General features: G+C 41.2%; 1 protein-coding gene across 1 annotated transcript; it reads left to right on the top strand.

Moving 5' to 3' along the window:
- Positions 1 to 3,848: 3,848 nt before the first annotated feature.
- On the top strand, positions 3,849 to 12,412 carry LOC134297358 (vitelline membrane outer layer protein 1-like). Its single transcript, XM_062974592.1, has 4 exons — positions 3,849 to 3,951; positions 6,024 to 6,292; positions 8,308 to 8,405; positions 12,011 to 12,412. Exons 2-4 carry the CDS (start codon positions 6,125 to 6,127, stop codon positions 12,309 to 12,311), a joined length of 567 nt encoding a protein of 188 aa, XP_062830662.1. The 5' UTR covers positions 3,849 to 3,951; positions 6,024 to 6,124; the 3' UTR covers positions 12,312 to 12,412.
- The last annotated feature ends 3,811 nt before the right edge of the window (positions 12,413 to 16,223 follow it).

The raw sequence follows: 16,223 nt of genomic DNA, 5'->3' as shown, positions 1-16,223 counted from the left end.
TTTGGGTGATTTGCAAAACCTTTTTTCCCAACGAAAAAAATGACGTCATCAGAAAAAGGGCCTGTCACAGTTCAAAACCGCGATATCCGGACGAGTGGACAATCAAGGTCGTATATTGCTTCACAAGTTACAAAATTAACGAATTAGTAACGAGTAACGGGGAAATCGAATTATTTGAGCAAGCCTAATGTTATGGTTGAGCCTTCAGGCTCCGGTAATAGAAGAAGGGGTCATAAGACTCCTCGAGAGTCAGACTCTTTCGAGGAGCGTGAAAGAAAACGGCTCCGGGATTTGTTTACAGACCCGACAGATGAGGACTCATTTGAGGGTTTTTCTGAGGGTTTGGAGGAAGAGATGGCCAGCTCGGAGGAGGACGACATGGAATGGACTCGTGTGAGGGAGGATTTGGGTGTTGGGGAAACAGGCAATGAAAGCATGGGAGGTGATTGGCGGGTTGCAGGATCAGACCCATGGACTGGCTGGAGGGATGGAGCGGGATCCACAGCTGGGGATGCTGTGGGGCGTAGTCAAAGGTGCTTAAGCTCTGATGAGGATGATGATGTTGGGGCACCTGGAATTGGGATGGCAGCTGACAGCGATGATGAGCTTGAACTGGGATAAATTGGGGTTTGGGACCAATGTCTAATTGCGTTGGGCAAGGTAATCTGGACGGACGCTTGGGCTTTTGTTGGGGAACTTCCTGAAGACGGGTGTGATTCGTTACTGGATACGTAAGTTTACCAAGGACACTGGGCATCAACGGCGGGAGGAACTGTGCGGGGTTTTTCTCTGTGCAACTTGTGTTTAATCTCGATAGCTTGGACCTCCGTCGTCTTTTTGACGGGCAATATCTACTCGCACTGGATTGACGCTGGACTGACTGACTTCGATTCCGGATTATCCCTTCTGCTGGCTATCGGTGAGACCTTTGGATTTCTAGACGACTACGCTTGGCTATTGACCTCTGGACCGGATTGGGACCCTGCTGACTGCCGTTACCCTGACTGCTGTGCCTGTACCTGGATATCGTTGGCCGCTGAACCTTAAACTGAATCCTGACTACGACCACACTTTTCGTTCGCTGCAGGAAGGAATAAACAAGCCTGGTTTATTCTCCTGCTGTTTCTGAGTAGCAGAGAGGAATCTGCTACCAGTCTGTTGTTTACATTCTGACTCCTGTTGATCCTCTTTTGTTTGCATTGTTTGCCAGGCTGAAGTAAGCACTTTTGATTTAATCCGGATTATACTTCTGTTTAACCTGGTTTATCCCTTTGAACCGTTTAAGCTCAAACTGAGCTGTTTTTTGTTACTTATCACACTGAAGTCAAGTGTTTGCCCTGTTCTTTGTTTCCTACGGCGTTTTTAGTTCTGTAACCTCAATAAACTGAGTTTTGTTTTACTCGCTGGCGTTCTGTCTGTGACACCTAATATGTAACCCACAAAGCTTTCATTCTGTTGGGAATCTGACTGAACGTAGAGTAGCCATTTCCGGTAAGCTACAGTAAGGTCTAGGTCCGCCTTCTTTCCTCACCAGTTGGGGTCTGACAGTGCGTTGAGCTTAGTTGCTTCCAGATATGGACTTAAGCGGCAGTGTCTAGCCCGATCTTCTCATCCAATCATCAGTGGCAGATCTGACTGTACGTTGACCAAGACAGCTTCCTGGCTTGTGTCTTGAGGTAATGTCTAGTCTGAATCTTCTTTTCTGGCAACGTCCTCCTATTGGTTAGAACAACCAGAGTTTCGAGTTATTTTAAGCCTTAGTGGGTCTTTTGGGTCTGGAACAACTCGCCAACTGGGAGCAGCCTTTTTAATTCTAGTCCAGTGAAGCCAAGGTTAGATTTCTGCTACCTTGACTGCACTGGGTGAGGTGAGAATTACCACATAAGGACCTTTCCATTTTGGTTGCAAAGTTTCCCCTTTCCAGTCTTTAACCCACACCTCATCCCCTGGGTGAAACAAATGAGTGGGGGTCATAGGAATGGGTGGCCTGAATTCATAAGCATATTGTCACAGCTCTTGCAATGTTTTCCCCAAGGCAACCATTTCCTGTCTCTTAGCCTGGGCCCCTATCTCATACAGTTCCCCTTGCAACCTGGGAAACAAAGGAGGGGGCCTTCCGTAAAGCATTTCAAAAGGAGACAGTCCAATGGTTCCGGTGGGGGTGCATCTAATCATTATATACTCAACCACCCTATTATACATGCCAGAATTTGTTGAATTGATATGGATTAAAACCTTTTGAAGGCGTTTATTAAATGAAGTACAATGACAGTCTTTGAGAGAGCTCATAAAAAAGAATTACTGCTCTTCTCTTCCATAGTAACATCACACTTCCTACCGTTTGGAAGACCAGCGTTTGAGCCAGAGTTCAGCATTGCCAAACAGCTTCCTCAGCTGAGCTTGAAAGTATAGCCCATGGAGGAAGCTGGCACTTCTCATACTGCAGAGTTAGTATAAGCAAGTTCATCTGAGTAGGCGGAGGTAGGGTTAAGTGTTTCAGCTCTTTTAGAGTTTCAAAGGATAAAGGCTCAACTTCGCAGGACCTCCAAGTTATCAGAGAAATAAGCTATCAAAAGACAACACCTGAGAAGAGGCATTTGTATGAAATTGCTTACTGTTCCTCTTTGTTTCATTTGTATGGCCCTGTGTCCGTGTCTGTCTACTGTTTCCGAAACTGTCATCCATACGAATAAGCTCTTTCGTTTTACCATCCAAATATAGGAATGCATTTGTCCCATTGGCAGCAATAGGCGAGTTGCCTACGTTCCCCTCCCCCTCAGTTTTAAGGTAGAGGGGTGAAATTCACCATACATGGAGGGCATATCAACCAATTTTAGCCCATCAATTCTTACAAGGTATGGGTCATCTTCCCAATTTTAGGGATTTTTTCTTTTTATAAATAAAATCTCCTTGAAAACATTCCCTTTTTCCCTGCTGGTCCACCCTCTAACCTAAGGGCTTAAGATACCAATGATTCTGAGACATTATACTTCAATCTGCAGAGGAGATCTGAGGTTAAAGGCAGGGCGTAAGGTACTACTGATTCTGAGAAGTCTCCCTCTCGATATGCAGAGGAGACCTCAGCTTAAAGGCAGGGTCTTAAGGCACCACTGATTCTAAGATGTCTCCCTCTCAATCTACAAGGAGACCTGAGCTTAAAGAATATGCAGGCTGGCACTGAGGCAGGCAAGAGGCAACAAGCGGCAGGCAGGCGGAGGAACAAACAGCAGCAAAGCAAATGGTTTTGTGCTGTTTTCACTTTTTGTTTCACCCCTTCATCCGTGTGTGTGTTTGTGTGTGTGTGTGTGTGTGGGGGGGGGGGGGCTCTGCCGTATCATGCAATACGAATGAACAGTATGGTACAGAAGCAAGGATGAAACATATGAGACAAATACCAGGCCCTACTCTACTGAGAAGCTAGCATAAAAGTTCCTTAAGAGTTGCCCCTTGTAGCTGGCAGCAACCTCAGTGTTTGGAGTGGTGACCAGTTGAATGATCTTTGGGATATCTTTTGGACTCTGGCATTTGAATTTTTGGATTAACATTTGACTATAGAATTTTGTGGAATTGACTTTGGATCTTGGAATGGACTATCGCCTTCATGGGTTTTATTCCCTGCCATTGTTGCCTTTTCGGTGTATTCTGCAGTTTGGACTTGACCACTTGCTAACCTCTTGTTTGGAAATGGATCCTTGGCTTCATGGCACTTCCTCTTACGGTACATAGGCTTTTGCTTTTGGAGACAATAGAGGAAGGCAATGGACAAATAATTCTTTATAGCCTCTATTCTGTTCCACTCAGTTATCAAGCAACAGAGCATGGCAAGTGATAACTCAGAACGAGTGACTTTGTTCTGGGCCTCCTCGGTCTCCTCCCCAGATGACTTTATATTGCTGCTCACTGAAGGTTCTCTCTCATTCCACCTGTAGGACACCTAATTGCTGTTACACTGTACGTTTAACTACATTATACTTCATAAAGAATTTTTCTGAGGGAATTTGGAAGTGCAAGTTAGAAATATACAAGCTTTACTAGTTGCTAAAAAAAGAAGTAAGGAAAAATGTGGTCAGACCATGAAGTTTTGTGGTAATTGTTGGGATAAACTGAAGGACAGCATTTTTTTTCATAAAGGGAATCCATACAGGAGTTTAAATCCTGTCTGACCCGACTAGAGTAGACCTTCTGATTAATATATCTTATAATAAGTAATGGTGATTAACCAAATTGAATTAGGTCAGGGTATTTAAATGTATATTGTAATGGTGTTGTAATGGTGATTAACCAAATTGAATCAGGTCAGGGTATTTAAATGTATATTCCTTCCTCATAATTATTTAGAGATTGCTCCAACATGTGATGCAGTATGGGGGGCTAGTATTCTAAACTATAAAGGCTCTAATGTTGTGTCCTTTATGGTAATTATTATTATTATTATTATTATTATTATTATTATTAATAATAATAATAATCATTTGAAACACAACAAATTATTATTATTATTATTATTATTATTATTATTATTATTTTATTGTATGACACAGCAAACAAGATAGATATGCTGGATTTCGTATCACAAAATCACAAGTCGAACACTTCCCAAGTGTCTAGGACTGTGTGATGTATTTTCGGATGATGCGTGTAGATCCTAGTAAGGTGGCCTTTTGCAGTTGACAGATCGTAATTTTGTCAATGTCTATTGTTTCCAAATGCCGGCTGAGATCTTTTGGCACGGCACCCAATGTGCCGATCACCACCGGGACCACCTGCACTGGTTTCTGCCAGAGTCTTTGAAGTTCAATCTTGAGGTCCTGATAGTGGCTGAGTTTTTCCTGTTGTTTTTTGTCAATGCGACTGTCACCTGGGATGGCGACATCAGTGATCCAAACCTTTTTCTTTTCCACAACTGTGATGTCTGGTGTGTTGTGTTCCAGAACTTTGTCAGTCTGGATTCGGAAGTCCCACAGTATCTTTGCGTGCTCATTTTCCAAATACTTTTGCAGGTTTGTGATCCCACCAGTTCTTTGCTGCTGGGAGGTGGTACTTGAGGCATAAGTTCCAATGAATCATTTGGGCCACATAGTTGTGCCTCTGTTTGTAGTCAGTCTGTGCGATTTTCTTACAGCAGCTGAGGATATGATCAGTGGTTTCATCAGTTTCCTTGCACAATCTGCATTATTATTATTATTATTATTATTATTATTATTATTATTATTATTATTATTATTATTATTTCTTACCCACCATCTCGAGGCGGTTTACAACTTTGCTAAAACACACAGCTGTCTGAGCTCTACCTGCAGGTCGTTTTACAGTCTTAGGACGGCTAACAAAAAAGGTCCTCTGGGTGATGGTTGCCAACTAGGTTCTGGCAGGCTGGAGTAGCTGCCCTCAGATTATCTCAGTGTTTGGGGCAGATTGTATGGAAGAAAGTGACCCTGTAGGTAACCTTGATCCAAACCATGTAGGGCTTTAAAGGTCATTTTGACTGACAAAGACTGGGTTCCTACTACTGGCAGAAGAAAGCATGTGACTATCTGCTTATGCCTTTTTGGGTCTGTGGTGTATTACAGTCTACCTTTTGCAAAAAAAAAAAACCACTTAGAAAATGCAGGCTACAAGCACCTTCTCATGGCTATTGAAGAGTAGTGAGATAGTGTGTGTTTTGAAAATATCTTACTCTATCCCTGTAGCTAGATATTAAATGAAGATTATTGAGACCTCTAGAGTAGTGGTTCTCAACCTGGGGTCCCCAGATGTTTTTGTCCTACAACTCCCAGAAATCTCATCCAGTTTGCCAGCTGTTAGGAATCCTGGGAGTTGAAGGCCAGAAACATCTGGGGATCCCAGGTTGAGAATCACTGCTCTAGGGGATAGCTTGCAATCCTGCTCCGTGACCCCCCTGCTTTCCACCAGCCATGGAAGAGCCGTGGGAAAAGGGAAAGGGAATATACCTACTATTATTGTCCATCCTGCATTTGTGATGTACTTTTTTGTGACTAGATGTATTTGCCTTTTGATTTCAGAAGTGATCCAGGAGCAATTTCCAGTCAATCATATTAAAAATCTCAAGACATTTAGTTTCCCAAAACTTTCTGTAGGTGGATCTGAAACAGGCTGCTTGGCAATGGACCTCTCTGTGAACATTGCAATCTGCTTGATCTTCTGCTGTGTCTGGAATGCAGAAAGTCGGAAGACAAATGTCATCCTAACAGTGCCAAATGGCGCAAAGTGGGGCGATTGGGGGGAAATACAGTTCTGTACTTCAGGACATGCCAATGGATTTGCAATTAAGGTAAATGTCTTCCTATAGTACCCTCTTTTCCAAACACCTTGAAGATTAGCATTATGCCAAAATCTCTTTCCTTCTTTCATTATGATTCTCCCTTTCCCAACATTAATCATAGAACCACAAAAGTGAACACTGAGGAAATTCATAATGATTAGTTGTTTGGTTTATAATATGTCAGTGATATGCAGAGGCGGTCCAACCATAAGGCGAACTAGGCACTTGCCTGTGGCGCCATCGTCCCGGGGGCGCCATCTTCCTGGGAGGAGGGCACCACAATCTGCCTCCTTCTCTTTCGGGCCTTCCGGCCGGTGCAGACCCACCTTCGCACCACGCGAGCCCACCTTTGGGGCCTTCAGAGATTGTGAGGTCTGTGGGAACTTGGAAGCTAGGTATGTGGGGTTTATATATCTGTAGAAGGTCCAGGGTGGGAGAAAGAACTTTTCTTTGAAGCAGGTGTGAATGTTGTAATTAATCACCTTGATTAGCATTTAATGGCCCTGTGGCTTCAAGGCCTGGCTTCTTCTTGCCTGGGAGAATCTTTTTTTGGGAGGAGTTAACTGCCCCTGATTGTTTACTGTCTGGATTTCTTCTGTTTTCAGAGTGTTGTTCTTTATTTATTGTCCTGATTTTAGAGGGTTTTTTAATACTGAGGGCTATCTGGGTTATCTAAGTCCACACTGCCCTATATCCTTGTTCAATGTTTAGTGCTAAATTCGCAAATATAGTAATTCCTACATAACATTACCATGTATTGAACTGCTTTTTCTATTGATTTGTTATAAAACATGATGTTTTGGTGTTTAATTTGTAAAATCATAATGTAATTTGATGTTTAATAGGCTTTTCCTTTATCCTTCCTTATTATCCAACATTTTCGCTTATCCAATGCTTTTATTTTTCAGTGATTGGTTTGGGGGGGGGGCAAAATTCTGTTCGCCTACACTTGAAAAATACCTAGGGCCGGCTCTGGTGATATGATATGATTTTGGGATCCACATGAGTGCTGTATCCCTGGGCCCTTCCACACAGCTATATAACCCACAATATGAAGTCAGAAGATCCCACAATATCTGCTTTGAACTGGGTTATCTGAGTCTACACTGCCATATATCCCAGTTCAAAGCAGATAATGTGGGATTTTATTCAGTTGTGTGGAAGGGGCCTCAATCCAGTTGTTAGTTGCACTTAAGTTAGACCTGTGATTATAAGTCAGCACCTATGATGATGAATAAATGCTCTTTCGTTGGGATTAATAACTGGATTTGAGACATGATTTTTTTTAATTTTTAAAAAAAGAATAGCAAATGCAGCCTGGAGAACAAAGTGCAGTATGAGCTCTGTATCACTGAATATTACAAAATTACTACTTCTCAGGCTGAATTGAGAGCTTTTCCCATCCATTCATATAGATTCCCCGCATGCCTCTTACCAGCTTCAGTTGTTGTGAATGACATAACTTTTCCAGTTTTTCCATGATTAAAATCCATGACAAGCTTATGAAAAGGGGATAAAAATTTGAATTGTAATCAGGGATGGTACAGAAGTTGTAATAAGTGCATTCTTTGAAAAATGAAAATCCTAGATTCAATCTACACCATTTTTACTAACATAATGGCTTTATTCATATGGCTTCTTGTGAAAGCAAGGATTGTGATAAAGCTTCAATGGAAACACATTTCCCCCATAATAATTCTTTCAGAGGTGAATTTCCCTTTTTAGGGATAGATTTATCTCACTTCCTGTTGTCTCACCCCCATTCTTAATTATGTGTTTGTTAGTCGGGTGAGACTGCCTGTACTAGATTTACCATTTTGGAAAGCATCAGAAGCAAAGAAGCACAAAGCTACTCAGGGTATGAGAACTTCAGAGTAACCTAGGTTTCTAGGCCATGTTTGCAACAGAATAGTGCTTGATTAGGGGTACAAGCCAGTGCACCTCAAAAATTCGGACAGAAAATATACATAAAGGCCAGTTAGAACAAGTATTTTGACACAATCTCTTTTTTTCATTTTTATTAGGTACAAGAACCGCAAGGTATACTAAAGGACGATACATCTCTGAATGGCATCCGTCTTTACTGTGAATCTGGAGAAACAATTGAGTCTGCAGTTGGACCGTGAGGATTTGTTTTCTTCTTTTTCCTCTGATTTTATTCCTTAGAACTACAAAAGAGTAGATTCATTAAAATTCTCTAGATCAGTATTTTAAATATGTTTTAATAGTTTAAAGTGTTTACTTTTACATTGCATGGGGTTAAATTCTACTATAATGTTTATAGTCTTTAGATGGTGACATTATATTTTGTTTTTAGCACTCTCTGTTGCTTTGAATCTTTGTTAAGATAATTGACTACATAATAATAATAATAATAATAATAATAATAATAATAATAATAATAATAATAATAATAATAATAATAATATCAGTGCCAGGAAAGACAATATCAGGAGATGCATCTACACAGTATAATTAATGATGCTTTACTCCATCTTAATACTCACTTATCCAATATAAACGGGCCGGCAGAACATTGTATAAGCGAATATGTTGGATAATAAGGAGGGATTAAGGAAAAGCCTATTGCACATCAAATTAGGTTATGATTTTACAAATTAAGCACCAAAACATCATGTTTAATAACAAATTTGACAGAAAAAGTAGTTCAATACGCAAAAATGCTATGTAGTAATTACTGTATTTACGAATTTGGCACCAAAATATCACAATGTATTGAAAACATTGACTACAAAAATGCGTTGGATAATCCAGAACGTTGGATAAATGAGTGTTGGATAAGTGAGACTCTACTGTATTCGTACAATTTTTGTATATCCCCTTTCTATGCTCTTTCCATCCTAGGACAACCATAGCTTGTGCCACAGCTATCATATATTTTGTCGTCTCAGCACAGTCTTTATTGCCACTTTCCCCTTCCAGTTTTAGGGTAAAAATCTGGTTTGTGTTCAACCCATTTTTTACCCTAATCATTTCTTAATTCCCGCCTTTCCTATAGAATTCTTGTACCTTGGCACATACCCACCACATATGAATGAAAGTTCCTGTTTCCCCGCATTCATGTCAACAGAATTTAGATGTCTTTTTCATAATGTGTGCTAATTGCTGGTGGGTCCTATACCATTTTTAACAGTATTTTCCATGGTATTTCCTTGATTTTTGAACGTTTAAGTTTTTGGATAGAATTTTTCCACAATTCTATGTCCTTCTGATTACAGTTTATGTCCTCTTTCCATACTTCTAACAGTGTGGGTTGTAAATTGTTTTAGTTACTCATTAATTTGTTATATATGAATCCCATAATTCCTTTCTCTTTCCCATATTTCATTGTAATATTTGATCTATATCTGTCTTGGCACCTTCCTCCTCCTTCTACTATGTAATCTTTTGCAACATTCCATGCAATAACAACAAATTGCTTGATCCACATGTGTCTTTTAACTCCTCCCAGTCGTTTGCTGTTCTATCCAAATTTATAAGGTCACCTATGTTTGTTATACCATTTTTAGTTAAATTTATTATTACTTTTTCATATATCTGTTCTTTTTATTGAATAATTCTATTGTCTATTTTGTTCAATGGGAATTTATTTTGCCATTATTTCCAGCATTCTAATGTTGGGGATAGTGGATTTCCTTTTATTTTCTTTATTTTTGTTTGTTCATCCTTTCTTTAGATATGAACAGTGGTCCCACCCAGGTATTGACTTCTCTATTCTTACCCATCTTTTTGTCTCACCAAAAACTAATTCTAGCAGTTTCACTAGCTGGCATGCTTCAAAGTAATTTTGTAGATTGGGTGCTCCCCATCCTCCATTTTCTTGTGGGGAATAAAATGATAAATTAGATATTCAAATCTAAATTCTATTATTAATCACAGCTACAGCAGAGCCATTTAATCAGATGGATTTCTATATGCATTATCTCACTGTTCATTGATTGACTGTGAAGGGGTCAGTGAACCAGAGTGACTCCATGTTTGATGCCTGTCTGCTTGAAACCTGAAGATCAGTCTCTCCTCCAAAAATGATTTTAAAGTTTGCAACTTGCTGTCTTGTCACAGAACAGCATGTGTCCTGTATGTTTAGCAAGAATCAGTTGTGGTTAAGCTAGTGGTTAGCCGATTCTGAGAAATGTATGAAATACATGTACTTTTGCATAAACTGTTGCAATGTTCTACAGTTTGTGGTGGGCTACATCCTGGAGTTGTTTACAAGTCAGGATGTGCCTGCCGACCACAAACTGTACTGGTGGTTTTTCCAGTAAAACCCAGTCCAGAATGGGGAACTAGAAATGTGTATAAAAGACCCCGAGCAGATTTACTCGGGGCAGACAATTTTTGCTTGCTTCACTGCTGCGTGAGGCTATTGTCTGTCTGTAGCTACAATAAAGGTGTTTGTCCTCAACCCTTTGGACTCCGAGTGGTTCTCATAGCGGCTTGGCAAACCTGGGGTATGTATAAGTGATTGGGGGACCCCAAAATCACCCCTTTCATTTCTGGGGGCTCGTCTGGGATGAAATTTTGGGCTTTGTAGTGTTGCCAAGGTTCCGTTGAAGCCCACTCGGAGTTGCTCTTGGGAGCTAGGTGTGTTCGCTCCCCTTCCGGGGTGCTGCGTACGGTCCACACCGAGACGTGGCCACGGCCTCTCAATAGAGGTAAAAGACCGGTGGTTCCCTTCGCATCACCCGAGGCAAGGGAAGGCGTACTCTCCTCCAAAACAGAAGTTGTGAGACAACCATCGCTCGTGGAAAGGTGGCCGCCGCGGGACGGAACGAAAATTTAGGCAAGTATACCTCTCAAACCGCTTGTTGTTAAATTGATCTTTCACATCCAGTGGGAGGGCGGAGGAAGCCTTGCGTTCCCTGTTACTGACCGTTGAAAGTCCGGCGGTGCAGGCCAGGGTCGAATCCACATACCCCAAGGGGTGGGAAGGAGCAAACCTTGTGGGGAGGGAAGTTTTAAATTGTAGAAACAGTTCTGGGTCCCGTAGGAATCCCTTGGGAAAACGAGAGAAACCCAAAGGGAAAAGAGCTCTAGGGGAAGACCTGCAAGGGTGATCCGACCAGGTCTGGAGGCAGGCCCTAGTAACAGGACGTGCAAGGAAGATCCGACCACGGTCCGGGGACATACTCCACTAGGAAATTAGTCTTTCATATACCACAATGGGTGGGAAAGAATCAAAAGAATCGGGAGGGTCAATGACCCCCCTCCGATGTATGTTGGATAATTTTGGGCAATTTAAGAAGTACACAGCTGAGAAGGGAGTGAAGCCAAATAAGTTGCTTGCGTTGTGCGAGCTTGAGTGGCCCTCATTTCCCCTCACTCCCCAGTGGCCTTCCGAAGGTTCACTCGATCCTGGTTTGACTTTAAGTGTTTATAGATTTATTCACAAGTAATCAATAGGATTCCAACCATCGAGCTATACACTCTTGGACAGTTTGCTGGTATACATAATGTCTGCATGAAGTTAGAAGCAAATCACCAACATTACCAAAATGATGAGGAATGTTTGACCTGACAGATATTTAGGATTTCATCTCCCTAAAACTCTAGTCAGAAAGGATTGTGCGAGCTATTGGTCCCAAAGCAGGCCAGTTTTCCTCTACAAATGGGTTATGGCTTTATTCCTTTGGTCAGCAACTACTTTTCCTGGAGTCCATCTGAATGTTTTTCTCTGATCGTTGTGATCATTGTCTTTTCTGACAGGTTTGGAGAATGGTCAAACAGTATAAACTGTTCCAAAGGCTACCTGAACTCCTTTTCTCTGAATGTGGAAAAACCACAGGGTCCGCTTGATGATAGTGCAGCCAACAACATTAAGTTCAAATGTCAAGATGGGGAAGAGTTGAAGGGCGATTCATATGAGTGGGGTACATTTGGACCCTGGAGCTTGTCTTGCAAAACTGGTGCAATATGTGGGATCCAAACAAGAGTGGAGCCTGCCAACCGTGGATTCTTTACTGATGACACTGGACTTAATGATGTTCAGTTCTACTGCTGTGATTAAAGTGCAAGAGTTTTAGCCTGCTGACAACAGGGTGGAGATATATATATTGTTAGTTCATTAGTGCCATGTATCTTTACCACCATTAAACAAAGAGAAGAGTGCATGCTTTATTTTCCTTTATTCAATTTCTTGAATCTACATGTGTTGTAAATGGATAGAGGGCCAACAGAAGGATGAAAGGAAGATCAATAGAAGAAACAAGTCCAGAGGGGTTAATGAGTGGGCCTATCAAAATAGTGTCATTCTCATAAGTTACCCTCCCTTCTCCCACCTAAATAGGAAACATTTTTGAGAAACTTATTTATTTATTTATTTACTATATTTATATTCCGCCTTTCTCTACCCCGAGAGGGACTCAAGGAGGCTTACAAACAGGATTTATACAGTGCCCTGGGCATAAAACACAGACATACAATAGCATTATAAAATTTAAACAGACATAAAACATAATTAAAATACATTCCAATATGAGACACATCATCCAAAGGCAAGGTCTAAAGCCGTTCCAAAATCCATTGCATGATTTCCAGGTAAATTTTTTTTGCACTCTGCTATTTATCAATTGCCTGCTCCCAAAGCCAAGTTTTTACACTCTTCCTAAAGTTTAGGAGGGAGGGGGCTCATCTAATGTCACCGGAGGGAGTTTTACACCCGGGGACCACCACTGGGAAGGCCCTGTATCTCGTCCCCACCAGTCGCGCTTGTGAAGGAGGTGGGATTGAGAGCAGGGCCTCCCCAGATGATCATAAACTCTGAGGTGTGTCATAGGGGAAATACATTCAGACAGGTAGACTGGGCTGGAACCATTTAGGGCTTTGTAGGCTAATGCCAGCGTTTTGAATTGTGCTCGGTAGCAGACTGGCAGACAGTGGAGCTGACACAACAGGGGAGTTGTATGCTCCCTGGATGCTGCTCCGGTGAGTAACCTGGCTGCCGCCCATTGGACCAGCTGGCATGTAACCAGAGCGTGGACCACCATGGCCAAGTCAGGCTTCCCAAAGTACAGGAGCAGCTGGTGCACAAGTTTTAGTTGTGCAAAAGCTCCCCTGGTCACCACTGATACCTGGGGTTCCAGGCTTAACGATGAGTCCAGGATTACTCCCAAGCTGTGAACCTGCGTCTTCAGGGGGAGTGTAGCCCCATCCAACACAGGATGTAACCCTATACCCTGTTTGGCCTTTTGACTGACCACGAGGACCTCTGTCTTATCTGGATTCAAGTTCACTTTGTTAGCCTCCATCCAGAAACTTCAAAACTGAATTCTTATCTTGAACTTGAGTGTTTCACAAAGCAATTTTCAGAGTAATGCTTTTATATTGGATGATTTGCTGCATCTGGAACACATAAAGTTCATGGTGACCTCAGTAGAAGGTGAAAAAAATGCCCTCTTTGTGAATTTCCCTTGGTAGATCATTCCTCTTAAAATTCTGAAAGAGAATTTCCCCCCTGTCTAACCAGGAGAAACTATTTTCTTTGAAATATTAATATATTATATACTGGCAATAGGTTGACCTCATGTAAAAATAATGGGCATGGGTTGGGTCCAAAATTAGAGATTGTGATATGACCCAGGAATAAATCAAGGACCATTTTGCAAAAAGGAGAAATATGCGATTGGGATTAAGATTAGGGCAGCTGAAATAAAATGCAGAGAAGATTCAATACATCCTAACAGGACAGCCAAATATGTCCATTGAAAGGCATTTGCCTCATTCTTCTGTCTTTGAAAAGTTGTAGGCAAACATATATGATCTGAAATACAACTTAATTTATGTATGCAGATTTTCTACTATAGCTTAGGCAGTTGACCTGCAAGGTTTACAAAGTTTGGATATTTAATCAAATGCTTTGTTCATCATTCCATCACTACCCTCACCAAAAAGTGGAAATAGTAACTTCTAAACACCTAATACAATACAAAGTCTTTCATATTTCAGGGCTTCTTACAAAAATGCAATTTAATTTGTGGGGAAAATTAGCAATGCTTTTTACACAAAATAAAGGCATCTCAAAAACCTCTGCACAGATACCCTATGTGTTTTCTCTTACACACCTCACAATATCTGAGCAATACCTCATGACATTGAATATATGGAGAACTGCAAAACTCTAAGCGATTCATTATTCTTCTGTTGGGAAATCTATCTTTCAATCTGGAATGAATATTTTTAGATAATCTTACTTTCCCTATTCTGAACGAATGGAATTTATATAAGTGTTGACTTAGGGCACATATACATTGTAGGTTGGGACTAGGAAAACAAAACAGAATTATCATCAATAATTAACATTTCTTTAAGAACTGGGGCTCTCAAAAATTCTATCCATTGGATCAGTCAATCAGAATAAGTGTAACCCAGAATCAGAAGAAGGCTAGAATTTGGAAGGGCAGATGAGAAGGAATTAGACTGAATCTGAACTGTCAAAATATCATTGTATATCGAAGTCAGAATTGTCCATGCCATCATATATCTACATATAACTATCAAAGTTGCACATTCAAACAGCTGTTAGGGCAAGAATCAACTCATTTGAAATGTCATACTGGAGGAAAGTTCTGTAGATAGTAGCATGGTCTGCCAAAAATCAGATATTCAAGCAAATTTGGACTGAACTCTCCCAAGAAGCTAAGCTGACTAAGGTGAGACTATGATACTTTGGCCCCATCATGAGAAGACATGATTCATTATAAAGGATAAGTTACAGAGTGATTTTGTTCATAAAATTGCCATACATCAAAGTCAAAGTGATGCCAGAATAAAAGTCAGTCTTAGTGTTTGGTGCGGTGACCAGAAATCCTGTCCACAAGAACATGGCTAATTTCTTAACACAATTATACACACAACCACCCTATTATACATGGCAGAATTTGTTGCACTGATATGGGTTAAAGGCCTTTTGAGGGCATATATTAAAGAAAGTATAATGACAGTTTTTGAGAGCGCTCATTAAAAAAAATACGGCTTTTCTCTTCCATAGTCACATCACACTTCCTGCCATTGATAGTACTCACAGCAAGAGTGAGGAGGTACGGTTTGGAAGGCCAGCATTTGAGTTAGAGTTCAGCATTACCAAACAGCTTCCTCAATCAAGCTTGAAAGGAGAAAGCTATTCTCAGAATGCAGAGCAATACAAGCAAGTTCATCTGAGTAGGTGGAGGTAGGGTTAAGTGTTCCAGCTCTTTTAGAGTTGCAAATGAAGAAGGCTTAACTTCACAGGTTATCAGAGAAATGAGCTATAAATAGACATCACCTGAGAAGCTAGCAGAAAAGATGCTTAAGAGTGGTCACTTGTTGCTGGCAGCCACTTCATTGTTTGGAGTGGTAACCTGTTGGAGAGCTTTGGTTTTATGAACTTTGGAATATCTCTTGGACTCTGGCATTTGTTTCTTTGATGTTTTGAATAAATCTTTGTCCATAGGTTCTATTGGAATCGACTTTGGATCTTTAAAGGAGGAGGAGCCAAGATGGCAACGAAGCAACAGGTTCTCTAAGGACGTCTTGGAGAGTAAATTCTAATCTGACCTAATTGTCCCTCCCGACTTCTCCTCTTATAATTTGTTCATCCTCTTCAATCCACCAGGGTCTTGAAGGAGGCCTTGATGGGCCAAACTGGTACGTCTTCGTGGACAAAGAGGAGAGGGAACAACAAGGCTGTGTGGGGATAAGGTAGAGCGCCACCACCATTCCAACATGGTTGAAAGCGCTCCCTATAAAGATGAGAGACCCTTGAGACTTCTTGAGACTTTTGATCTGTCTCTTACCAGCGCCGGCTATCAGCAGAACCCGTCAATCTCTAGAGATTCTCTGTTGTTACCTGGTTTTGGAAGCTGTCCCATGAGTTCGCGTGGGGGCCTGATAAAGTTTCGATTATTTTCCGTTGCTGCCACCCTTGCTAGCTCCTCGGCTGTCA

The sequence above is a fragment of the Anolis carolinensis genome, chromosome 3 (assembly GCF_035594765.1).
Source record: "Anolis carolinensis isolate JA03-04 chromosome 3, rAnoCar3.1.pri, whole genome shotgun sequence".
Classification (NCBI taxonomy): domain Eukaryota; kingdom Metazoa; phylum Chordata; class Lepidosauria; order Squamata; family Dactyloidae; genus Anolis; species Anolis carolinensis.
Note: the sequence above shows the minus strand (reverse complement) of the source record. Positions and strands in the feature narration are given on the sequence as shown.